The sequence below is a fragment of the Abramis brama genome (assembly GCF_963993115.1).
Source record: "Abramis brama genome assembly, chromosome: 2".
Lineage (NCBI taxonomy): Eukaryota > Metazoa > Chordata > Actinopteri > Cypriniformes > Leuciscidae > Abramis > Abramis brama.
Window position 1 is genome coordinate 23,088,772 of NC_139964.1, and position 26,109 is coordinate 23,114,880.

Sequence of the window (26,109 nt, forward strand, 5' to 3'; positions counted from 1 at the left end):
ATAACACTAAGATTAGATTTCTTGAGTATTGCATGTTTGCACTGTACCCGAAACTTAAGTGTCAACATGTATCCCTTGTGGTTGTTACGGGTCGGGTTAAAAACTAAAACATTTTCTTTAAAAAATACTAAAATAACAAAAGTAACAACCAAATTTATATACACTAAAAAGATGTTTTTGTGTGCGAGCCCAGAGAATCACCAGAAAGCTTTTGATGAAGTGTCATTCTTTAAACATCTAGGCTAGCCTAAGCAACTGTCGTAAAACCATTTACAAACCCATTTAGGATGCACTCTTCCCCCGCCAGTTCCACTCGCAAACACCTTCACTGTGAGTTAGATAAATGTTTTGATTCTTTGTCTTTTTAACACTGATCCTATTGGCGTTGGGAAACAGATACAGATGTTCTAGAAAAAACGACACCTTTTCTTGTTGAGAAGAATATAGCACGGGATGTGTGGGTAATTAGGCCTCTTTGGCTTGATGAACGTGTCTGATTCTTTGTCTTAGGCATTAACATAAAACCTAAAGTTCAGGTACTACTGAGGTACACACACACACACAGTTGTTCTTAAAAGAACATTTATCACTCTAAGGCGTTGTCGGGAAAATTCGTTTCGTGTACCTACCCCGAAGTGATAAAATAAAATTCTGTATCAAAATGTATAAGGAAAGACCAGTACTTTGTTTAGGCTTGGTTTGTAGGGAATTAAAAACCTGTGCACATATATTCAAACACACATAACTATAGAACCAATTCTTAATGCGCATGTGAGCACCATCAGCATTTCTCACAGGTTCGCGTTTAAAGTCTGTGTAGAGAGAATGGTGTCGTCTTAGCGGCCCCTAATTTAATAACAAATGATCGTTGCGACGGAAGCGAATCAATCAAAACTAACTTTAGCTGGAAAATAACTTTATTAAAGAACCGCTATAAAGCCAAAACAATCTCTGTTACCTTAAATTATACGCTTATCTCTGTAAAGCTGCATTGAAACAATCTACATTGTTAAAAGCGCTATATAAATGAAGATGAGCACGTGTGATGCTCAGATTCTCAAATAGGCCACACATGTACATTGAGCTTTGTCTTGTCGTTGCAGCAAAAAATATAAACACAGTCGTCTGGTAGCTTTTTACTGTGGTCCCCGACCACACGAAATCTTGTGTTAGGAGTTAAGCCATCCCACTCGGCGATGTATAACGGATCATCACCACAGTCGTTCAAATCTCTCCAAACGTAGTTGAAAAACAGAAACCAGTCTTTGTCTTGAAAAATCAGACATGGAGTATGCCATGTAAATTCGTCTCCATCATCTGCAGTGTAGAGTTTCACAATACGCAACACCTTGTCAAACGCATATCTCAGCACGCGTTTACCAGACACTGGGAAATCACATTTCACATTAGCTATGTCTTCATGAAGAAACTTTGTCAAGCTAACATTTTGCTTTTTCCTAGGTGCAAAAGTTAGTTCCTCTCTCATTTCAACAGGTCCTCTTGTTGGCAAAATACACATGACCTTTCTAGGGGTTTTAGGAGTTCCCGGAGCAAACATTGTAACAGGAAAAGATGCAGAAAGTATTCTGTGTCTAACACTGCAGCCCCTAACCTTATTTAATCCATGGTGTAGGTAGTGACATAGGTGTGAAAAGGCAGACCAGGGAGGACCATATCATAAAACTTCATTGGCATATGGCGAGGTGTGAGTATTCACATGTCAACCAGGAAGCAAATCTCACCAAGCTTGACACTGTAAATCAGAGACCCTGTTTTTGACACATGGATTCCCTGTCAATCACTAGGGTCATAAATCAATCAAATATCAACCCAAAAGTGACACATGGATTCCCTGCCAATCATGAGTGACAAGGGGTCATAAATCAATCAAATATCAACCCAAAAGTGACACATGGTATATGTTAATACTACTAACGCTCTCTCAAGGAACATTTCTGGATCTCGCCCATCAGACCACCTTCCCGGATAACTGCCGTTAAAGGCAGTTATCCGGGGAGGATCATCGAGCGAGCTTCGCAACATATGTTGATCAATCAATCAACTTTTATTTATATAGCACAATAAAAGCAACAGTAGTTGGCCATTGTGCTGTACAACAGGATAAATATCTTAAAAACAAGACCGACCGCAAAACAAATGATAAAGGGAGTTTAAAGCTGCATTATGCAGCTTTGCCGACTTCTTCGCTGTTTTCTCGCTTTTTGCTCACGGGTTTCTCTATAGAGCTCCCCCTACAGCTTCGGAATAGATATTTGACAACACTGTCGTTAAAATTCGTTGGCTCGTCCCATCTTCTCCCGCTGGTCATGTGCATTTGTTTTCAAAAAACCCGGCGAACGCACGGAGCCATGTCCACTGAGGTATGTATAATACACAGAAGGCTAGCAGATAAATGTTTACATAGTATATGTGTACAGTGCCGTAAAGCAGTTTGTTACATCGCGAGACCTGATATCACGCGATAGTTCCTGATGCAGCGGCCGGCGGCCCGGCGGCCCAAAGTTGCAAGGGTGGTTTTTCGTCTCACAGGCGCTCAAGGGGTGCGAGAAGACCACCATTCAACCCGAAAACAGCCATATAACCATTCCAATGACTCCGAAGCTGTTCGGTTAAGATAAAAAAAGTTACTTAGTTCACCTTTAAATCAGAACCACCAATTTGACAATTCAACATTAAAATCAAGGACAATTGTAAGCCTGTGAAAACAGGTAGGTTTTTAACTGATTTAAAAACAGACTCTGTGGATATTAGTCTTAAAGATACAGGAAGACTATTCCACAGTTTTGGACCAACAACAGAAAATGCACGTCACCTCTCGTCTTCAGTCTTGATCTTGGAACCATCAACAGTCTTTGTTGAGTTGACCTCAATGATCTAGCACAGTCATTTAATTTCAAAAGATCAGAGAGATAGTTTGGAGCTAATTTGTTCATGGCTTTAAAAACAAAAAGCAGAATTTTAAAATCAACTCTATAACAAACTGACAGCCAGTGCAACGAACGCAGTATTGGAGAAACATGATTAAACTTCCTTGTGCCAGTCAAAAGTCTGGCTGCTGCATTCTAAACCATCTGAAGACGACTAATATTGGATTGACTCATTCCAATATAAAGAGAATTACAATAGTCAAGTCTAGATGAAATGAACGAATGAATCACTCTCTCAAACTCTGCAAATGTTAAAAAAACTCTTAGCCTTAGATAATAGTCTCAATTGGAAAAAAACTAGATTTAACTACGGTACTTATCTGTTTGTCAAATTTAAGAGCAGAATCAAGAATAACACCCAAGTTTGTCACCGAGTGTTTTACATAGGGGGCCAAATCTCCCAGGTCGCCATCAGGAGTAACAGAAACACCTGAGGTACTGACTTAACATCAGACAAGCACGTTAGACCCTTTTCATCATTTTTCTTTAGAGGCAGATACATCTGGGTGTCATCAGCATAAAAATGGAATGGCACCCCGTGTTTAGAGAAGATAGTCCCCAAAGGAAGCAAATACAACGAGAACAGAGCTGGCGACAGAATTGAGCCCTGAGGGACTCCATAATCCAAAACAGAAACAGAAGAAGAAAACCCATCTAGACAAACAGAAAACGTTCTAGCATTCAGATAGGACTTAAACCAATCTAGAGTGCAACCTTCAATACCCACACATTGTTCAAGTCGTGAGATAAGAATTTTGTGGTCCACAGTATCAAAGGCAGCACTTAAATCCAAGAGTAGGAAAATCACAGAATCCCCTGAGTCAACAGACAATAAAATATCATTAAAAACTTTTAATAAAGCGGACTCAGTACTGTGATATTTTCTAAACCCAGATTGGAATTTTTCAAAAACACTATTTAACTCCAAATGACTCTGTTGTTGTTCCAAAACATCTGTCTCTAAAATTTTTGAAATAAAGGATAGATTTGAAATCGGTCTATAATTGGAAAGTATGGTTGGGTCGAGATTGGGTTTTTTAAGTAGGGGTTTAACAGTTGCATGTTTTAGGTATTTAGGAACAACCCCTGTAAGAAGGGACTTATTTATTATATCTAAAATGCTAAGCCCAACAACATAAAAAATCTGCAGCAAAAAATGTGTTGGAATAATGTCATGCAGACATGTAGTAGGTTTTAGTTTCTTAATAATATCTTTAAGTAAATTTAAAGAAACTGTCTGAAATTGAAAGGATGAGACAGAGAGAAAGAATAGATGGATCATAGTTTGAGGATACAATATTTTGTCTTATATCAACAATTTTATCTGTGAAAAACTTTAAAAAGCTATCACATACTGCAGTTGATGCATTAAAGCAGACAGCACTCACAGGATTCACAACCGAATTTAAAATAGTAAAAAATATTTTAGGTTTGTGGGAGTTTTTTGCTATAATGTCAGAAAAATACTGAGATTTTGCAGCTTTTACTGACTTTTGGTATGTAATGAATGACTCACGTAATATTTCATAAGACACTTGTAATTTGTCTTTTTTCCACTTTCGTTCAGCTCTACGACAAACCCGTCTAAGTTCAAGTGTGGTGCTAGGTTCAGCTTTAGGCTTTTGCCGTTTTTCTCTTAGTGGAGCCACAGAATTCATTATGTCATTACTAATGGAATTGAATAACATAAGATGTTCATCAACATTAAGCAAATTTGAAAGGGAATCAAGATCATACATTTGGCAAGCCTCATTGAAAAGAAAAGAAAAATAATCACTAGAAGAAGGGCTAAAGGTACGAATCTGCTGTGAAACCCTCTGTGTTTTTGTAACTTCATTTGGGAAGGAGCAAGTGAATGTAACAGGCATATGATCAGATAAACTGAAATCAAGGATTTCAAGTTCACAGATCGAAATACCGTGCAACCACACAAGATCTAGTGTGTGGCCCTGTTTATGGGTTGGACCATTTACCACCTGCGTAAAATCGAAAGAATCAGTCAGATTAGTAAAATCCTTGGCCAAGGAATTGGACTCACAACAAATGTGGATATTAAAATCCCCCGCAATCAAAAGACGATCATACTGAAGAACAATGTCTCCTAAAAAGTTTGCAAACTCATTTAAAAAATCCTTATTTGGTTTTGGAGGGCGATAAACCACAGCGATCGCTAAATGATCCATATTTAGCAGAAACAGGAGAACTTCAAAACTAGAAAACATTTCTGTCTTTAAAGATCGGCAGCCAAAATTACTTTTAAAAACAGACGCAAGCCCACCGCCTCTGCCAGAAAGTCTAGGACAGTTCAAAAAAGAACAGTCTGAAGGCACAAGTTCAGAAAAGGGGCTTGTATCCCCCATACTCATCCAAGTCTCAGTCACTAGTAAAAAATCCAGTTTATTTAAGTTGAAGAAATCTCGCAAAATGAATGTCTTATTTACAAGAGATCTTGCGTTTACCAGAGCCATCTTGACACTTACTGAATCGCAGTCCGGCTGTGCTGCACGGCACAGCGGGCGAAGATTGCAGAGATTTACACCTCTGCGACGAGATCGGGGTGTCTGACAGCAGGAATAGTTTAAAAGTGTATCCTGGGTCACACGTAAAATCCATTGAGTCACCTCAAGCGATCGCCGCATAACAAAGCGACCGGATCCAGGCCCGAGCTGAGAGCAGCAATCCAAACCATGACGCGGTTTCAGTTGACACACTAAACTTAACTTCAGTTTAGCCGCAACGCCCGCTCGCTTTCCTCTTCTCCTACGGCGTTTCTTTCCATGCAAATTCCACGGCAAACCGGCTTTCCCAGGCCGGGACAGTTTTCAAAAATGGAGGCAAGTAGTTTGATTGAAAGAATTTTAAATCAGCGTTCGATGAAATCTCAACAGAGTCCCTTATATTCAAAGCATTTGACAGTCATAAACAAATAAAGTAAAAACATTTTGAGTTAAAACGGAAATATAAAACCAAATAAACAGGACAGGGAACAGATGGCCAGCCAAACACACCGGCGCCATCATGCCTCACTCTATGCCAAAAGACATATGTTGAGTGGGGGCTGGTGTCCTGCGGATCAGCGTTCACATCCTGGAAGCCGCCAGCCCCATTCCCCATCCAGTGCCCAGCCAGAACCACCTGGACGGCGAAGATCGACGACCTGAGCCCACCACAGGTAGCATGATGGAGACCGCCTGCGATGAGTGAGCCCGCGCCCTCAAGAGGACAACGTCGCCACAGAGCCCAAGCAGTGCACGCCTGACCAGGTGTGTGTGCCAGCCGAGCCAATCTATCACCAAGAGAGTGATGGTGGCCTTCGAGGGGTCGGATGTGAGCCCCCCGCACCTGGAAGTGAGACCTGTCGCCCAGACTACTGCACCTGCACTCCTTCCACCCTCGACCTCGATCTTTGCTGCGGACTCACGGACTGTCTGCTGCTCTCTGGTCCTCCACCCCTTCCCGCCCTCGGTTGCTCCAACTCCCCCTCAAACCTCCAGACCCCCGCCTCGCTCTCGGGAGGTCGTCGCTGCGGCTCCGTCGCGGCCTACAGGATCTTCACTATCTCTCCACCACCTCGGCTCATCAACTGCGCGGTGGGCTCCATCCTCGCCATCATCGTTGGACACAACACAGTCTCCTCGGGCCGACCCTCGTGTTACACCACACTGAGAGTAACACGAGGGTCGGCCCGAGGAGACTGTGTTGTTCCTCTACGGAAAAGTGCTTTTAGTCAGAGTGCCTTTTCAGTCGTAGCAGCGCAGGAGTGGAACTCTGTCCCTCAGAACATCAGAGAACTCACCACATACACTCTGTTTAAAAAACATCTAAAAATCTGGCTCATATTACATCAAACATGTCATCACTAATAAGAAAATGTATCTTCACTCAACCCAACCTGTTGCCACTCGTGTCTCTGTGGTGTTAATGTGTATATTATTAATTCTTTATTATTTTATTTTTTTATCAACATAATGTCTGTATGTTGGTAAACTTGTATTTATCAACATGATATGAGGAGATATATCTATTTTACTGCTTTTTATATTTGCATTGTTCACTGTAATCTTTTTATTGTGTTATTTTAGGTAGACAATTTTAAGATCTGTCCAGGGACAACGGATGAAAAATAGCCTTTTGGCTAATTCTGGTGCATTTGAGGAAATGCTAATTAATGTACACTGTCCCTGTCAAATAAATTAATAAATAAATAAATAAATCGTCTCCCCATGGCGGCCCTCATCAGTATTCTTCCATGGCTCCTCCTTCCGTCAACGCCACCGTGGGGCACCACCCTGGCTGTGGCCTGGAGGAAGATCCAGCAGCCCCTGCTCAAGGCCACCACTTGGCTCACTCCAACTTCATCACACCCTGGACTTTGTTGTTTGTCCTCCTCCCGGTCGTCCGTTCACCTCACTAGTTCAAAATAAACTAGTGATCCACAATGTTACTGTGCAGCAACTGCAATGAACAGCAGTTACGTGCAGCAATGTTGTAATGAATATACTGGTTTATTTGTTTGTTTGCTTATTCAGCTTTTAATGTTTGTTAATAAATTGCTGTTTTTGTGTTGCAGTTGTTGGTCAAGTTTCTGCTTGTAAATTTCAGTGCATTGTGTAGTTGAAGTTTGAAACCACTTCAGTAGTGTGTAAATGCATTAACTGTTAGTAAGGACACTGTTTAAAATACTGCACTTCATGTGTGGTAATTTAATAGAATTGCAGAAGGTTCTTGTGTGGTTCACTACAGCTTTCAGTATTGCAGTGATAGTTTAGACACAGGATTACTGCAGTTTCCAATGTTGAACACTGTTAAACCTTGCTGTAAAAAATCTGCAGAATTCTGGCAATAACACACATTTTCCCACTAAAACAATAATATACCGTAGAAAACAATGCATTCTGGGAAATATTTGCAATTTTCGAGAAAGTAGCCCACAGGAATTTAACTAATATAATATTTGCTAATATAGTCCACTTGACAGAGTAAATGAAAACAAATGAGTGAACTGAGACACTGATGAACACCTGATAAGCAGAATCACTGAAGGACAGAAACAAGAACAGAAAAAAGAGAAACAAGAACTACAACTGACTTCCAGCCACACTGAGTGTGAAACCAGTTTACAAACCAGTTTAACATTATTTCTTTCATACATGTACAAACGTTCTTGTTGAGAATTAACAGAGGTTTAGATGTTGATGTTTTATTGAAAATAATAAAGTTTCAGTATCAGTATTTGCTTTAGTTTTAGCTCTTGACTTTTTAAAATTAGTTTTTCTCTGGCTGCTGTGACTGAGTTTGTAAATCACATTTGTTATGGCAAGAGAAAGCCAAGAGGATCACGTGTTTTTATGACTAATTTTAAAATGTATATTTATTGATCAAAGTATATATGTGATTCTACAGCATGAGATCCAGCAATGTTTCAATATTAGTGTGTATATTATTAAGTACAATCAGTTATTTTGAAGGATATTGAAATTATACAGTGCATAAAACATGTTGAACTCCTGTATTATGAAAGTTATGCAAGTAGTTTTGTATGTAAGCTTCTACTGTATGTCTGTCACACAGGATCGGCTGCTGTGGCTTTCATGAGTTATAACACAATGGATAATCTACTGAAGCCAGACTTCTTCAACACATCAAATGACACGATTAAAACCATGATGTCCACTGTGATCTCAGCTACTCTTCCCAAAACCACCAACACTAAACTCACCAAACCAGTCAACTTCACCCTCAAACACATCAGAGTGAGAGACTGAAATGTGTTTTTGTCCAACCTGAGAACTGATGAACATCTGAAAACATCTAATATTCAGTGTTGTTATATTTTCTGCATGTTCTTTCTTCTTTCTGCAGGAGTTTGACCCCAACGGTTCCCTGTCCTGTGTGTACTGGAATATCAGCGAGTGGATTGTAGATGGTTGTTCTGTTTTAGAGACCAACAGCAGCTACACTGTGTGTTCCTGTGTTCATCTGTCCACATTCGCTCTCATCATGCAAACCAGCCGCCCATCAGAGGTACGAGAACATTTATAGTGAGCATTGAAGAACGCCACAGATTTGGCACTCATGTACTCTGACATGTTTTCTCAGAGTGACTCACTGCTGGACCTGTTGAATTTGGTGTGTGTGATCGTGGGGCTGGTGTTCTTCAGTTTGGCCCTGTTGACATTTGCCCTTTGTCAGTGGAGTCCTGGAGTGAATAATGTGGCTCGAATCAACATCTGCGTGAGTCTGCTGTTGGCTCACCTTCTGCTCCTGCTCACACAACAGTTCCTGAGCCTCATACGCCCTCATCAGGTGAGAATGATGAAGGAGCCCTACAGCTCAGCACAGTCTCACTGAGAATCATCATAACCGTCTCTCATGATCTCCAGGTGTTGTGTGCCGTGATATCAGGTGTGCTGCACTTCCTCTTTCTCTCCGGCTTTGTGTGGATGTTCATTGAAGCTGTGCTGCTCTTCATCTGTGTGAAGAACCTATCACAGATCAGCTCCAAAAAGAGGGAGGTGCTTAGCAGTGGATTCCTGTGTGTGATTGGATATACGGTTGCTCTGGTTGTGGTGGCCGTGTCTGTCGGGCTGCTTCCTGAAGGATACGGGAGCGAACAGTGAGTTATTGTTGTTGTTGTTTTTAAGTTAATTTATTTTAATTTTTTTAAGTTTAATTAGAGGGAAATAAAGCAGCTTGGGGCTTTTGTGACATTTCTAATCTGATAAAAAATACATTTTTACACACACTGTACAAGCACATACAAGATTAAAAAGACAAAAAAAAAAGTCAACACCAGACATAGTATTTTTGACACATTCATTCAGTTCTTATATTATGTTTCCTCTAAACAGTTGCTGGATTAAAATGGATAAAGGTTTTATCTGGAGTTTTCTGGGTCCTGTTTGTGTCATACTAGCAGTAAGCACATTTCTTATTTCCTCGTGATTTTAATTTATTTTAAAGGGAAAACAAGGTGATTCATTATTATTTTTCTACTTTTCAGTTAAACATGATTCTCTTCATCAACATCATCATCAGTCTGAACTCAACTCTCAAAAATCTGAACGCTGAAGTTTCACAGATGAAACAAACCAAGTAACAAACATTCAGATTCAAACACTCCATAGAAAAGAAAAAAAAAGTCAATAAAGACACTTGAACTCTTTCTCTGCAGGATTATGACATTTAAAACACTGGCTCAGTTTGTGATTCTTGGTTGCTCCTGGATTCTGGGTTTCTTCATTAATGGCAGGAAGGAGCTGGAGATCATCTTCCTGATCTTGAACTCCCAGCAGGGAACCTTCATCTTCCTGGTCTATTGTGTCCTCAATAATGAGGTCAGATATCACTCAATTTACCACCATATTCCATTCAAAACTGAATATGAAAGACTATTACAGTTGTGTTCATGCAGGTCCTGTTCTTATTTTGGCAATCCATGACTTTTATAGAGAAATGTCAGAGTCAGAATATTCAAATGAGCCCAAATTATTCAAACTCCAACTGTCTGAATATAAATACAGAATGTCTTGATATGTCTGTCTGTCACATTACTCCTCTCAAACTCAAACCCTCTCACTCTCAAACTTCAGTTTTTAAAATCATTTTTGTCCTCCGTAATTAGTTCAGCCATTTTATCATCACACTCCATAGAAAAACTGTTTCACTCTCTTCAGAGACAGTATATAAAAGTAAATCTATATTTACTTGTGAAAATGCAAATCTAGTCTCTTTAAACAAGTTTTATTACGTGTTTATTATAAGGAAATTCCACTGTGGTTCATGAGTTTCAGAGGTTAAATGATGTCATGAAGTCACTCAGCTCCTCTCGTCTCATTCTTGTCCAGGTCAGACAGCAGTTCAGGAAGTTCTTCAGATGTCTTTGCTGTGTCAAACAACACTGAGGACTACAGCAATCACGATCAGGAAATAAAAAGTGCCATTATTATACATGTATTTTATATAACAGAGTGAATGTTTTGGGAATTTTAAATTCATAATTCAACTTGAACGATAGGAAAACATGTTATACGAGTGTCGTATTTTATAGCTGTTAATGTTATTGATGTAAAGCTCTTAAATTTTATTTAGTCTTTTGTAAACAGGATTTTTTGGTGGAGGGTGAAAAGTATATTTTTACAGATTCCTCAGAATAATTAAGCTGAAATATTTTCAAGTAAATGTTGGCAAAAAAAAAAAATGTTTCATGTGTGCATGGTGAAGGGAAATAAATGAATTTACATTCAGAGTTGTAAAGTTATAAATTTGTTAATTTTGCAAAAATATATTTTTGTTTGTGAAGGTCAGAAAGCTGTTTCTTTTTGTAAGGACCAATTTTACAGTACACTACTTTAATTGTCTAGTACAAAATATGTCATAAATGTATTTTCGAGAGGGAGGGCCAGAGGATTTATCGGTATAGTGATATAAATGTAAAAACTAAGCTATAAAAAATAATTAAATGTGCAACTAATGTCTCATTCAAATTAAATCTGTGTCTTGATTTCTTTGTATTAAAACACGTGAAATATTTTTGCTTTTGTTCAGGTCACATTCACACTTTCCTGTATTATTCAAATGCATTTTTGTTACAAGATATCTTAACAAGATGATTGTCAAAGTCACCAGCTCAGTCACCCTCAGCACTACACTTCCCAGTATCATTCCTGTTCACCACCTGCACACACTCCTCCATCACCTGCACACACTCCTCCATCACCTGCACACACTCCTCCATCACCTGCACACACTCCTCCATCACCTGCACACACTCCTCTATCACCTGCACACACTCCTCCATCACCTGCACACACTCCTCATCACCTGCACACACTCCTCCATCACCTGCACACACTCCTCATCACCTGCACCTGCAAGCCGTCACCCTCGTCATCACTCTTCAGCACTGCCTATATCAGCAGTCACCCCTCACTTCACAATCGTCTGGTCTTGTTGATCACTACGTCTTAACTTCACCGGCTCCTTTCCTTTCACCGGCTCCTTACCTGATCATCTCACGTTTGAGAATCCTCACCTTCTACGTCCTTCATCTTCACTCCAGATCTTCCGCTCTTCATCCGCCAGCACAATCCCAGCACCTGCAAGCATAAAGAGGCAACTACCATCAAGCTAAGGTTATTCAACATGCCATCATTCAGAACACTTACCTGTTTATTCCTCTCGATCTCTTCCACCTGCAAATAAACCTTTGAGAACTGTGCTGTCTCCTGTCCGTTGAGATAAATAATGATATAATATTTTTTTCTCATGTTGCACAAAATAAAAAAAAGCTCCATAATGATTTAAGAGGAATATCCTAGTTTGTATATGAAATACTAAATTAAGTCATCTTCCACAGCATTTCTGTTTTTAAAATGTAACATAAACAACCCTGAGAACTGTATATTTGTTGCATGCAAGATGGCGCTGCGAAAGGCGGCCTCGGTGTGGTGCTCTCCAATTCTTCTGTTGTTTTTTTTTTTTTTTTTTTTTGTTCTGTTAGTTTTACCAGATACAAAACTCCTTAACATTACGCAACACATACCAGACAATATTTTTCCAGTTTTTGACTATTTAGACGTTTTGTTGGACATTTCTAGTTGAAGGGGCAGCGGTGCTGTTCAAATGCGCAGTCAGACACAGACTGGGAAAACAAGCCGGTGCGTTGGTTAAGCTCCGGGAATGCAGGTTCTGAACCACGCTCCAAAGCATTCATCTTGATAATCTCAGATCCCATCCTAACAAGCCTGATTAACTTCTTCTCACCTGCATTAAGGACTTTTCAAGGACTTAACTCTGCTGCAGTGTGCTTCACTGAAACCTGGCTGAGTGAAGCTCAGTTCAACATCTGCCTGACTTCCAGCTGTTCAGAGCGGATCACATCACAGAGGAAACGGGGAAAACAAGTGTAGAGGATTGTGTTTCTACATTAACTAAAGTTGGTGTTCAGATGTAGCAATGCTGAAGAAGATGTGCTCTGCTAAGACGTGTCCAAACCAATTCAGACGTTGCTTCTGGATGGCCTCTTCCACTGTAGGATGGTCGCCACACTCTTTTCAGATACATTCGTTACAGAGTCGGTCCCGCCGGGAGACGCTGAGGATTTGTTGGAGACATTGCATTTGGAAGACCTCGAGCTAGATGAGTTACGACTTAAGAATGGTCCAGGTTACTGAGTGATATAACACGATAGGAATGACCAGGGTTCAGAAGAGTCCTATTTTAGACACAGTAGTGATGTTGGCCTTTTTCCACAAACACCACTTCAACAAGAAAACCGCTGTTGCCTGGCTGATTCGGCTAAGAACTTCGGCGGTTGAGGTGATCTTCTTTTCTTGGACCAGGGATCCTAGCAATATCGGTGTTCATAATTTTGGTTTTATCGATGTAGATTTTTAGTCCAAACGGCTTGGCGAAACGGGCAGCGTTGTGGAGGGTGTCGGTGGCCTCCGTATCTGTATTGGCCAGGATGTCGCTGTCGTCCGCAAACATAAGGTCAGTCACGTAGCCGTCGACGCCATACTGGACTCCCTGCTTGTTTTCGAAGATAGATATATATATAATCTGTATCTGTATATATAAGATATAATCTGCTTTTTGAAGAAAAAATATTTAAAAAGATTTGTTCATGTCACCCTATAAATATATCTTACCGGCAATTTTATAAAAGCCCTCTTTTATGTACATGTTCGATAAATGTCCAGGGAACACAATGAAGCTATTAATGTACCCCTGCAGTGCGAGGATCGCCTTGCGAATGGTTCGTTAAACCGTGTTTTTCCCTAGATTCTCTGCATCAGCGATCGTAACGCAATGTGAAAAACGAAAAAAAAAAAAAAAAAAAAAAACGCAACGCAATACATGTCATTTGTGGTACAGTAAGTGCATGAATTGGAGGAATCACATTTGTTATGTGCAGCTCAAGAAGTTCGCAAAGATAAGACATTCCTTCTGCGGAAAATCTGTATCTTTCATACAAGTAAGTATCAGGAGAGTCAAGGGGATTTTGTCTGTTCCTAAAAATTCTTTCTCTACGAAGTGCTTGTCTAACAATTTGCGTTGAGATGTCCACAGGATTCAGAAGAAAAGATGAAGCCATTGCAACAGAGAACGGAAGCTGGGAATTAGTTACATCACCTATGTTTCTTTGCTCACAGCTTATTGGTCAAATTTCAGTCTGAGATCTTGAATCCAGAACATAAACCTGGAGCAGGTTAGCCGTGTAGCGTAAGAGACTTTTAGCGTAAGATCTATTATCTCTTACTATTAGTTTCTTCTTTTTATTCTTGTATTGGTCTTTCTTTCTTTTTTAGACCCGTGTGTGATATATTATACTTGAGACTCTTATAATTGGTTTTCTTTTAATCACCTCTATTATTGTGCATAAATATTTAGTGTGTGAAGATTGTAGATGATTTTGTTTTTATACTTATTGATATTAATCAGTAAATCTATGAATGTTTCATTTGATTTTTTTCAGCATTTTTGAGTTGCTAGTAAATATGAAGTATGATCGGATTGATTTTATTCAAAAACCAATTAGAATTTTTATAACAGATCCATCATGATAATAATATTAAAATTTTAATAACAAACATGTGACATGTTAATCTATTCACAAGATATTATAAATTGCAGCTTTTTAAAGGAATCTCTTCAGAATCTGCCTCTTTCACTTCTAATGTTTATAGATGCTGAAAAAATCATGAAAATTAGTTGCTTTTTTGTGTATCTGTTGCCTTTTTACCCCTGTTGAATCAACTTATCTGAACAAATAAATGGTTAAATAATATTACACACATTTTTATAATTTTTGTAAGTTTAACATATGGTAAACTTGGGTTGACTCTTTTAAGATTTGCATAATGATACTGATACAACATGTAAAGTAGTGAGATGGGTCGAAACACTGATTACTTCTCAAGGTTCCTGCTTTCAAAACATTATCAAATGGCACATTAAAGTGACACATTTCCAAAATAAAAATTGTTATAATTTACTCACCATTTTGTTTTTCCAAAGCTGTATGATTTTCAATTTTGGCCACCAAGTGCTTCATGTTAAAAATCAGATCACTGCCCACATAGCAACATTGTGTCGGCCCAGATCCGGCCCACATCTGGCACACGTGGAAAGATGATCTGGCCCACATGCAGCATGGATCTACGGCACTTGAGTGGCCCACTCCTGTTTGCCAGATCTGGGCCACAAGCAGGCCATAGCAATGCCACATGTCAGCCAAGAGCAAAGAAATAAACCAGAACTGGACCTTATCTGAGCCACAAAGTCTGTGTATATTAAATATGAAGTCATCTCAGCCTTAATAAGTTAACAAAAAGAATCACTGAAAGAAAGAAGAGAACAGAAAAAAGAGACAAACAGAAACACAAGAACTACAACTGACTTCAGACACAGCCTTAGAGGAAATCAACTGAAGAGAAAAGAAGACATTAAATCTGTGAAGATCTCAGCAGAGGAGGATTAAACAACTCCACAAACAGCATTACCAGCTTCACTTATTACTAACCAGACTGACTTTATTTCTGTCAGACGTCTACAGAAGCTCTTATTGAGAATTAACAGAGTTTAACTCTAATGTGTTTCATTTGAAGTCACCATAACAGTGATGAGTGCTTCCATTAGTTGGGCTCTTAACTCTTATTATATCTTTTGTCTTTTTTGGCCACTGTGACAGTGTGTTTGTCAAACACATTTGCAGCAGCAAAGAAAGCTAAAGTGAAATGAGATCAGGTGATGATGGTTACCAGTTGATGATTTCATATTCATCATGAAATAACCTTGATGTCCAACCTTTCACTGATGTCTTTGAAATCTAACAATTGTTTTGTTCCATTAATATATTCTCATCACAAACCCTGTGTTACTGCAGCGTGAGATTTAGCAATATTATAACAATCAGTTAGAAGATTTTAACAAACATGAGCACAAAAAATGAAGCAATGGTGACACACAGAGATATGAGAAATCAGCACATGAATCTCAACAATGGTGACAATATTTTTTTTTTAAATAAACAGAATAATTCAGAACATCACTGAAAAGCTACTAAATGTCACAACAAAAACAACAGCAAAAAAATAAAAGCAAATATTTAGAATCAAACAAAATTATAGGACAATTCAGCTGCATAATTTATTCATGTTGCAATGCATGCTGGGAGTTTTGTACTATGATGGTACCCAGCATGCATTGCAGCAAGGTACTTTTGATTGTCACCATTGTTGAGATTCATACATTGATTATTGATGTCTGTGTTTGTCATCGAACAGTAATGTTTCATGCTCATGTTTGTTAAAGTCTGCTAACTGATTGTAATAATATTGCTGGACCTCACGCTGCAGATGTTACATATGTATGCAGATGTATGTAATGTGAATATATTAGTTGAACAACATAATTTTTAGATTTCAAAGACATCAGTGAAACAGGTTATATCATGATGATTATAAAACCATCAACAGGTAACCATCATCACCTGATCTCATTTCACTTTAGCTTTCTTTGCTGCTGCAAATGTGTTTGATAAACACACTGTCACAACAGCCAAAGAAGACAAAAGATATAAGAAGAGTTAAGAGCCCAACTAATGGAAGCACTCATCACTGTTATGGTGACTTCAAATGAAACACATTAGAGTTAAACTCTGTTAATTCTCAATAAAAGCTTCTGTAGATGTCTGACAGAAATAAAGTCAGTCTGGTTAGTAATAAGTGAAGCTGGTAATGCTGTTTGTGGAGTTGTTTAATCCTCCTCTGCTGAGATCTTCACAGATTTAATGTCTTCTTTTCTCTTCAGTTGATTTCCTCTAAGGCTGTGTCTGAAGTCAGTTATAGATCTTGTGTTTCTGCTCGTCTCTTTTTCTGTTCTCTTCTTTCCTTCAGTGATTCTGCTTGTTAACAGGCTTATTAAGGCTGAGATGACTTCATATTTAATATACACAGACTTTGTGGCTCAGATAAGGTCCAGTTCTGGTTTATTTCTTTGCTCTTGGCTGACATGTGGCATTGCTATGGCCTGCTTGTGGCCCAGATCTGGCAAACAGGAGTGGGCCACTCAAGTGCCGTAGATCCATGCTGCATGTGGGCCAGATCATCTTTCCACGTGTGCCAGATGTGGGCCGGATCTGGGCCGACACAATGTTGCTATGTGGGTGACAACAAGAACTTCATGTTGTACTATCAAAAATATGCATAATGACAAATATGAAGGTCTAAGATGATATAAAGGTCTAAGGATAAAGAGAATAAAGGCCTCAGATGATAACAAGGATAGATTTCTTTTTTAAAATTTGCTTTAAAGCAAATGTACCATGTTTTTAGAAATGTGATCATTGTATTAATTTCATATGTTTTTGTAAACAGTGTGCTTTCCATCTAAATTTGAATGTAAATTTGAATTTTAGCAGGAAGGGTTGACAAAATATGTTTGTTTCCTCTTTAGATGAACAGAAAACTGCGATATAATCTTCTGACACACATATTTATGTGTAGTCAGTCTAGATGGATGAAGAAACTCAGATCAGGTGAGTCTCTCTTTACATGCTTAAATGAGAATTTAATGCTTTAAATGAAACTATCAATCTACCAGTTTTTGCAGTTTTGTAATTAATAGCTGGTTGTGATAAAGTAGGCTACATGTTATTTCTGATTTTTTTTTTTTTTTTTTTTTTTAATAGCGAAAACATTTCCAGTTTTGTTGCTTTTAGATTTAAGCTCTTTTGACTTGGTCAAGCACAATGTTCTTGGAGAGTTGTGTTGGACTACAGGGCGCTATTTTAAAATGGTTATTTTCTTTTTTGAACAAACATATGTGGTGTACCCCAGGGATCAGTTCTTGCTATGATTTTATTTTCATTATAAATGTTGTCCAGTGAGATAGATTTTTTAAAGAAACTTTTCATCTTTATGCTGACAACACTCACATAGCAAAATCCACACTACAGAGAGATTCTGCTTGTTAACAGCAGGTATTCATCACTAATAATCAATCATCACTTAATTATCTCAGTTACTGCAACACTGCTTCAGTGTTACTCTAACCCAGGGATGGGCAAACTCGGTCCTGGAGGGCCACAGCTCTGCAGAGTTTAGCTTTTTTAAATGTCATCCAAAAATGGTACGGTAACGGTAATAGCATTGAATCAATGTTTCTCAGAAAAAGAAACACAGAACTATAACAGCCTGAAATAAACTGGAAATAAAAGAAGACAATAAATCTCAGCAGAAGTTATTTGTGAGAATTAACAGAGGTTTAGATGTCAATGTTTTATTGAAAATGTTCAGTGTTTGCTTTAGTTGGACAGTTTGACTCTTGACATAATATTGTACTTAAAAACGTGAAATAAAATGGGCATCAATGGACAGCATTAACTAAAGCTCTTATGCCTAATGCACTGAGTGTTCAAGCTACAGAGAAAATGAAAGAGTTTGAATTTGTCATGCTTTGTTCCGATCAGAGCTTGTGAGCGGAGAGCGCATTTCTGAATATTCCGCTCCGCTCGCTCAAAAGGAATACACTATATCTACTCAAAAAAAATTGTGGCAACAGGTTACAAGCAATATTATTAATTAAATGTAACAAATTAGAATTGAGTAATAATTAATCAAATTAATTCCTTAAAAGTTATCCATTTAAAATGAGTAACATTTACAACAATTCTTTATTAAACAAAAATATCTGAATAACAGACAGACGTCAAAGATGAACTAGATTAAAAAGTTCGTCGAGACAAACTTTAAGTTGGCTTGAGAAAGTTTGGACCATAAAGTTTGAAAAAGTTTAAAGTAGTTTAAAGTTTAAATTAGTTTAAAGTTTAAAAGTTTAAAATCATTTGAAGTTTAAATAGTTTAAAGTTTAAATAGTTTGAAGTTTAAATTAGTTTAAATGAGTAAAGCAGTTGCTAGAGTGTTCTGGGTGGTTGCTATGGTGTTGCTAAGTAGTTTGAAGTTTACTCAGAGTTTATGAATTTAGAGTTTATATTTATGAGTTTATAAGTGTACAAGTTTTTGAGTTTAGAGTTTATAAGTTTAAATGAGTTTAGAGTTCATAAGTATAAATGAGTTTAAGAGTTCAGAGTTTATTAATTTATGAGTTTAAGAGTTCATAAGTCTATGAATTAGATAGATAGATAGATAGATAGATAGATAGATAGATAGATAGATAGATAGATAGATAGATAGATAGATAGATAGATAGATAGATAGATAGATAGATAGACAAAATGCATATTCTACAAGGGGGTAAAACATTCCCCCCACACAGTAAATCTTGTAATCTATTACGATTGTCACTCTTTAAGTGAAATGTAAAAATAAATTAAATGTGTTGCGCCATTACAGTAACCGTTATAGATGCTCACGCAAGATTACTTTTTATTATACTTTTTTTTCCCAGCGTTGAGCATTACAACCAATCACACACGACTCTGTTGATCTAATGATGCAATGCCCAATCAGATGAGTTTAGATTAGTTATCGATGAAGAAAAAAAAGTTTGGATTCGCGGGAATTTTTGCCGCGTTCACGACCAGTGCTGCACCTCAACCAGTCAGTCAGTCAGTCAGACACACTCCGACTGGTTACCGTCAATTCGCTCATGGAAAAGTAATATGCAAGTAAGATATGAATTAATAATTATTTTGTTTTGTCATGCTACTAAAATAACAATGTCTGGTATTGTTCTTGTCATACAAGAATGAAATTTCCCTCTCACAAAAAAAACGTTTAATATTGTTTTAATCGACTGTATTCATTATTACAATATCCAGAGCAATAATCGGAATGTTTTTTCAGTTAGATAGTAATAATGACCTAATTGATAGCTATTAATAATTCATTAATAATGCTTTGTTTTAAAAACACAACGTCGAAAAATTCAGTTTTTAAATAATTTAAACTATACTTTAAATGTGAAATTAAAACTGCCACTAGGTGGCAGCAATTCACTTTTATTGAGTGAGTCATTGAAATTCAAACTACTTCAAATTTCTAACTACTTTAAACTTCTAACTACTTTTAACTTCAAACTACTTCAAATTAGTAATGTATCACCAGATTAAAATTCAGTCATTATCTGTCTTTTAAGAAATGTCGATTTTAACCAAAAATTGACAAACGGCATTGTGCTTTTGAATGCATGAACGTATATATAATCTCAGCTATTGTGTTAAGTTTTATATTTGTGTATGAGTGAGGAGTCACGTGCCGACTTGCGTTGATTTGGGCGGGGTCTGAGCCGGTAGGCCATGATGGTAGGAGACGCTATCGGTTGCCAGGGGCAACGCCTTCAGAACTTCACAGAAGCGCGACTAAACATTCCGGAGCTCTTTAATTTTTGCGCATTTATTAGGCTATTATTATTAGGCTATTTATTATTTCGGCGGGACAGAGACTGATATACGAATACGAAAAAGAAAAGGAAGAAAGTAAAGCAATGCAAAAAGATAAGGCAAAAGAAAAGGGACCTTACGGGAACAAGCTCACACCAAGCGCAAAACAGCGGCTATTTGGAGAAGATATAACATGAGATATAATTCGTCTTGTGTTGACCCTAACGGGCGATCTTTGGTCTTGTGAATCTTGTTCCCTGGCCAAACTGAGGGCTAAGTGAAATTTCGTAACTTTATATTTAGGCTATTTAACTATACCATTTTGTAACGTTAGAGCACTGACTTTGTATGTTTGCCTGAATTGTTTGCTTTATTTCTTATTGTATAGCTTCTTGTACTTTTTACTTATAGGCTACTTTTATAATGGCTATTATTGATAAAACTGAAATTTAACAAAAAGAGACAGGGTTTAGTTTTGTATTTTTTTTTATTTGATTTTGTTACAGTGATGTTCAGAGTACAAATGCACATAATATGTTGCCTGAACCATATTAATAAGTTTAATATTTTTTAAATTTAAACGAAAAGAACCATTTAAATGTAACAATTTTTACAAAATGTTTTGTTATAAATATGCTAACGTTACATGTAGTGAATATAATAATACGCGTTGCCTGAACCACATTGGTGTAATGTTTAAGATTTATTTAAATGAAAACGAAAAGAGGAAGTGTAGTGTTTTATAACATATTTCGTTTTATTGTTGCCTAAAATGTACATACAGAGATAACCGGAGTAGCAGAGCGAGCTGAGTGACGCGCGTCCTCGGGAGTCTGAGCTGGACTTGGCATTGAAGTCCGAACTTTGCGTACTTGCTATTGAGATGCCTAATGTCGGCCGGCGCTTGGCTTCTTGTGACAAACACTGGAGCAGTTTTTACTTCCAGGCATGGTAAAACAGTGCGGAATTGCGAAAACCTCCTCTACTACCGAGTTAACAACACACGTAAACAATCATGTTTTGCCGCTGGAATCCTGCCAACATGGCGGATCGTCGGGATCGAGGGGAGGGGCTCTATACCGTGACGACAACTCCTCACTCTCAATACTGTATCTGGAAAATTAGTCACAGCGAAGGACGTTAACACAGTGTTAATGTATTGTTTCTATCCTGAGGGTAAGAGAAAAATAAAATGCATATATATTATATAAATGTTGATTATGGAAAATATAAAGAACATAAACAAGGGCTTTTGTTTCCTCTTTTGTGAAAGGCTGAGGATGTTAGTGCTAAAGCTAGCATGTGCTCCACAGCTGGACATGACTAATTATTGAGGTAATTTATAAAAGCATATGTTTAAAAAATATCACACAAACAACTTTTTGAACACAAAATAGTTTATAAAATTTAAAACATGACGAAACAAACATTTACAAAAGTTAAAAATGAAACAAACACGATAAAAACAAAAACACTTTCAAATAAACACTAAACTAACTTATTATTACTAAACTAACTTATTAACATACTACTGAACTAATACATCTAATGAAAACTAACTGAACTACTAACTGAACTACTACTATTTAATAAAAACTGATTTAACTAATAAGTTGAACAAAAAATGAATAAACTAAACAAACTAACACTGATTAAATTGATTTTACTCTTCATCCATGAAATTAACTGATATTACACGTTTTTTTATGTGGTTTATTTTTAGGTGCACCGGCAGCTTGTCAATGAGATCCTCCACACTGCCATGGTAGAGGTCAGCTGGGACAGCGAACTCGGTAAAGTCCTCACATAGCAGTGTAAGGTTGCCGTCTTCCTCTGAGACCCCTACCACCTGCACCTCAGCTGTCTCCTCCTTCCTCTCAACGGTCTGGATGTTAACAAAAATACAATTTACATTCAGGTTTAGATCTCCTTAAAAGCACAATGTATTAATTAAATGCTATACATCAGTGATATTGCACCCTATACTAGAAAAATGACATATTGCTATAGGAAAATTATAGCAACCATGTAACCAGCAATGAGAATGGTTAATGCTACAATTATAAGAATAGGTTGATCAATTTTTTATTGGGTGCTTAAAGGAGAAGTTCACTTTTAAAATGAAAATTCTGTCATCATACTCACCCTCATGTTGTTTCAAACCTGTATGTATTTCTTCTGCTGAACAGAAAGGAAGATATTTAGAAGATTATCAGTAACCAGACAGTTTTTGGGTCCCATTGACTTCCATAGTATTTTTTTTCCTACTATGGAAGTCAATGGGAAGTCAAACTGTCTGGTTACTGATAATCTTCTAAATATCTTCTTTTCTGTTCATCAGAAGAAAGAAATTCATACAGGTTTGAAACATCATGAGGGTGAGTATATGATGACAGAATTTTCATTTTAAAAGTGAACTTCTCCTTTAACAGGTGTGTGATCCAGCAAGAGCTTCCCCTGGGTCCTAGTGCTTTATTTAGGGGTGCTGTTCTTGTTAGACTATAAGTAACATTAAGTTACAGTATGCATGTTTAAGAATTAATTAAGCTCTAATTGATGTCATAAAGTCACAAGTCTGATTTGACTTAATGGTCTGACTCTGAAACATAACACTTGTAAATTAATATATATAAAAAAAGAGAGATGTATAACAGCATTGACTATTGGCAAATTTTTTTTTTTTAAATGTTGGATATTGGCAAAAAACCCAATATTGTGTATCCCCAGTTCTAGAGAAGCAGCTAATGTGTTTTGTATTGTGTACCTTCACAGTGGTGTAGTTCGAAGAATTCATCTTCCCATTTCCGCTGTCCCATACGAACACCTTGAGATGTGTGAGCTCTACCTCATCTCCGAGGTAGAGCTCACTCAAGGCTTCCTCCCTCCACAGTGAAATGTCCAGGAGCTTCTGGCCACATCTAAGGGACAGATCCAGAACGGGCACCGGGCTTCCCTGCACCTCTGCCATCCTCAGCGCTTGTATCTGCAGAACAATAGCCCAATAGTTCTGTTGTGTTAGGGGTAAGTAATTCAGGTCAAATTACCCTCATTCAGCTTTGGGACCGTGGCTGAGTTGTCTAGATGGTTGTGTGAGTATTATTTTTATGGTTCAGCTGTATTTTTGTATTATTATTTTTTTACTAATTTAATATTGTTTCTAGCCAATGGAAAAATTAAACCTTTTTGTAAAGATTCTCAGTTATCTTGATTAATGTTGTCACATTAATGGAATCTCAAACTTTGCTGTGATGCCTTTAAAAATATATTAATATGTCATTTGCTTTTATGTTTTCAACTTCATGAGGGTGAGTAAATAAACCTTATACTTTATTTTCATATTCATGTAAGCATCAGAGGAATGCAGAAGATATTCAGTAATGGCATTTAAATAACTCACTTTTTCCACCTGCCCTTGAAGACTTAGAAAGTCTCCCCGGGAAAAGAGGTCCTCTTCCTCTCCTGTGACTTGGACTGATGGAGGATATAGGGCGTCTTTGGCAGCCTTTTCCTGTTCCTCGCTGATAAGGAGTGGTGCTGCCCTGAATTTGGTGGATCCCCGGCCGAAATATAAATTTTGTCGCCCATACCGGTTGCCAATTGTTATGTTTTTTAAAAAGTATGTCACCCCCTCTTCGAAATCGGGTCTCTCATTGTTGTTTGAAGAAATATATACGGTTTTCCCATCGCTTAAGGCGCTACTTGATCTCGCCTTAAGTGATTCTATTTGAATTTTTTTCCCAACAGCTGAAAATGAAACTGCTCTGCATGTTTTTCTTGTACTAATGCATTTGCAGCGGATGGGTGCTGGCCGGCTGTATGGGCTCTGTGTTGCCATCTAAAGGGTAAGAGAAAAGTACACAAAATACTTAAGAATACTTGTAATAAAGATTATCTATTAAAAAAAATTCACAACTCAAGCTCTCAACTGTCACCCACAATTTAAATGAATTAAGCTGCATGTAAATTCTGGGTGACAGTTGAGAGCTTGAGTTGCCGTGGCAACCCTGGGCATCTTCATGCCAGAGTTGCCATGGCAACTCGAGCTCTCAACTATCACCCAGAATTTACATGCAGCTTAATTTACTTCAATATACTCATTATAACACCTTAATGTAGTGAAAACCCTTATAAAATACATGTAAATACTACACAAGTGCAAGAAAACAACAACAACAAAACATTTCCAAGTTCCAAAAGTTATTGTACTGTCAGAGGACTTTTTCTCACTGTCTGACAGGACAGTGTTTCATTTTTTGAGGTAAATCTTTACTTCACAAAACATTTTATCAATGACTTTCAATGAATAAGTAAATAAATAACATTAATAAATAAATAAATTCTTATTTGAAAGTCATTAATAAAATGTATTGTGAAGTGAAGATTTACCGAAAAAAATAAACTGTCCTCTCAGGCAGTGAAAAAATCTCTCTGACAGGATTCCTCTCTTTTTACTTCAAACTGAGAGAATTATTATAATTTTTTACTTCATACTTAACAAAAATGTATTTATTTATGTAATATGTAAAGTATGAAGTAAAAAAAAGAGAGTAATTCTCTGTTTGAAGTAAATAAAAAAGAGAAAAGTCTGGTCAGAGAACTTTTTCTCACTGTCTGACAGGACAGTTTTTCATTTTTTGAGGTAAATCTTTACTCCACAAAACAATTTATCAATGATTTTAAATGAATAAGTAAATAAATAACATTAATAAATAAATAAATTCTTATTTAAAAGTCATTGATAAAATTTATTGTGAAGTAAAGATTCTGACAGTGCATGGATTTCTTTTTTAACCTGAAAAATGTTTTTTTGTTTGTTTGTTATTGTTTCTTTTTGAAATGTTAATACAGTAGCACTATTGAAATAAAACACATATCCCCTGGCAGAGACTGTCCTATCAGGGTAACGTTAACATATTTCCCTGTCAGAGACTTTCCTATCAGTGTAACGTTAAAACTTACATTATTGTAATGTCTTAATATTTAAAAATAATTTAATATAATTTATTGTGAAATTAACTCAACAATCATACATTCTATATATTTCCATCTCACCTCTATCTGTAGTTGGTTTTGTGTGTGCGGTCTCCGGAGTCCTCCTGCGCAATGAAGTGGACTGTGATGGTACGACCTTTTAACGGACTTTGGGTGCGCGCATCTCCTGCGCGGTCTGTGAGAGCGCGGGCGCGTTTTGATAAATATTTTTTTTAACCTGTAATTATTTTTGTAATTAATTTGTAATTAATTGTATGTACCGGTATTGTAATGAATATTTGTAACTTGAAATTAATTTATTTAAAATAAAAGGAATTGCACAGCTTTTAACAGACTCTGGTTGCGAGCATCTGCTCTGTGTGTGTGTCTGTGCACAGGAGTGCACACTTTGATTAATATTTTGAACTTAATTAATTTTATTGCTATTCATATTTTTAAATTGATTAATTATTATTTATTGTAATAAATATTATTATTATTATTATTCTTGTAATGACATTTATTTAAAATAAATCCCTGTTAAATCTGTTTTGCCTCCAATTCTTTTTCTTTTTTATTAAATTACGGATGATTAAAACCGATCTACACGGTTTTCCTATTACCCTTTTTGCTGACTTCTAACTTGTCTAATTGTTTCCTAATTAAACATTTTCGTTTTTTATTACGGATGAGCCCCCATTGTGGCTGTGCACTTTTAATGGACTCTGGGTGAGCGCATCTCCTGCGCGGTCTGTGTGTGTTGCGGCGCGTTTTGATGGTTTTGATATACATGTTTAACTGGTAGGCTAGTTATTTTTATTTATTGTAATAAATATTTTTAAC

The 26,109-nt window shown here is 37.2% G+C and overlaps 2 protein-coding genes and 1 long non-coding RNA gene across 3 annotated transcripts in view; 2 read left to right on the forward strand and 1 right to left on the reverse strand.

Annotated features, from left to right (window-relative positions):
- LOC311077874 (adhesion G protein-coupled receptor E3-like) overlaps positions 1–11,436 on the forward strand; it is a 36,274-nt gene extending 24,838 nt beyond the window's left edge. Inside the window, exons 4-11 of the mRNA XM_084106509.1 lie at positions 8,520–8,701; positions 8,811–8,972; positions 9,048–9,254; positions 9,332–9,564; positions 9,800–9,866; positions 9,952–10,043; positions 10,123–10,285; positions 10,796–11,436. Coding sequence (XP_083962635.1) covers positions 8,520–8,701; positions 8,811–8,972; positions 9,048–9,254; positions 9,332–9,564; positions 9,800–9,866; positions 9,952–10,043; positions 10,123–10,285; positions 10,796–10,852 — 1,163 coding nt within the window. The 3' untranslated portion in view covers positions 10,853–11,436. The remainder of the gene's footprint in view (positions 1–8,519; positions 8,702–8,810; positions 8,973–9,047; positions 9,255–9,331; positions 9,565–9,799; positions 9,867–9,951; positions 10,044–10,122; positions 10,286–10,795) is intronic.
- A 10,290-nt stretch (positions 11,437–21,726) lies between these two features.
- LOC311074830 (uncharacterized protein) lies at positions 21,727–25,458 on the reverse strand. Its single transcript, XM_084101733.1, has 4 exons — positions 25,348–25,458; positions 23,693–24,130; positions 23,060–23,278; positions 21,727–22,180 (listed from the first exon to the last, which is right to left on the reverse strand). Exons 2-4 carry the CDS (start codon positions 24,128–24,130, stop codon positions 21,959–21,961), a joined length of 879 nt encoding a protein of 292 aa, XP_083957859.1. The 5' UTR covers positions 25,348–25,458; the 3' UTR covers positions 21,727–21,958.
- Positions 23,272–25,815, forward strand: LOC311074838. Its single transcript, XR_014604373.1, has 3 exons — positions 23,272–23,600; positions 23,714–24,137; positions 25,360–25,815. It is a non-coding gene; the product is annotated as an uncharacterized lncRNA (long non-coding RNA).
- Positions 25,816–26,109: the final 294 nt, after the last annotated feature.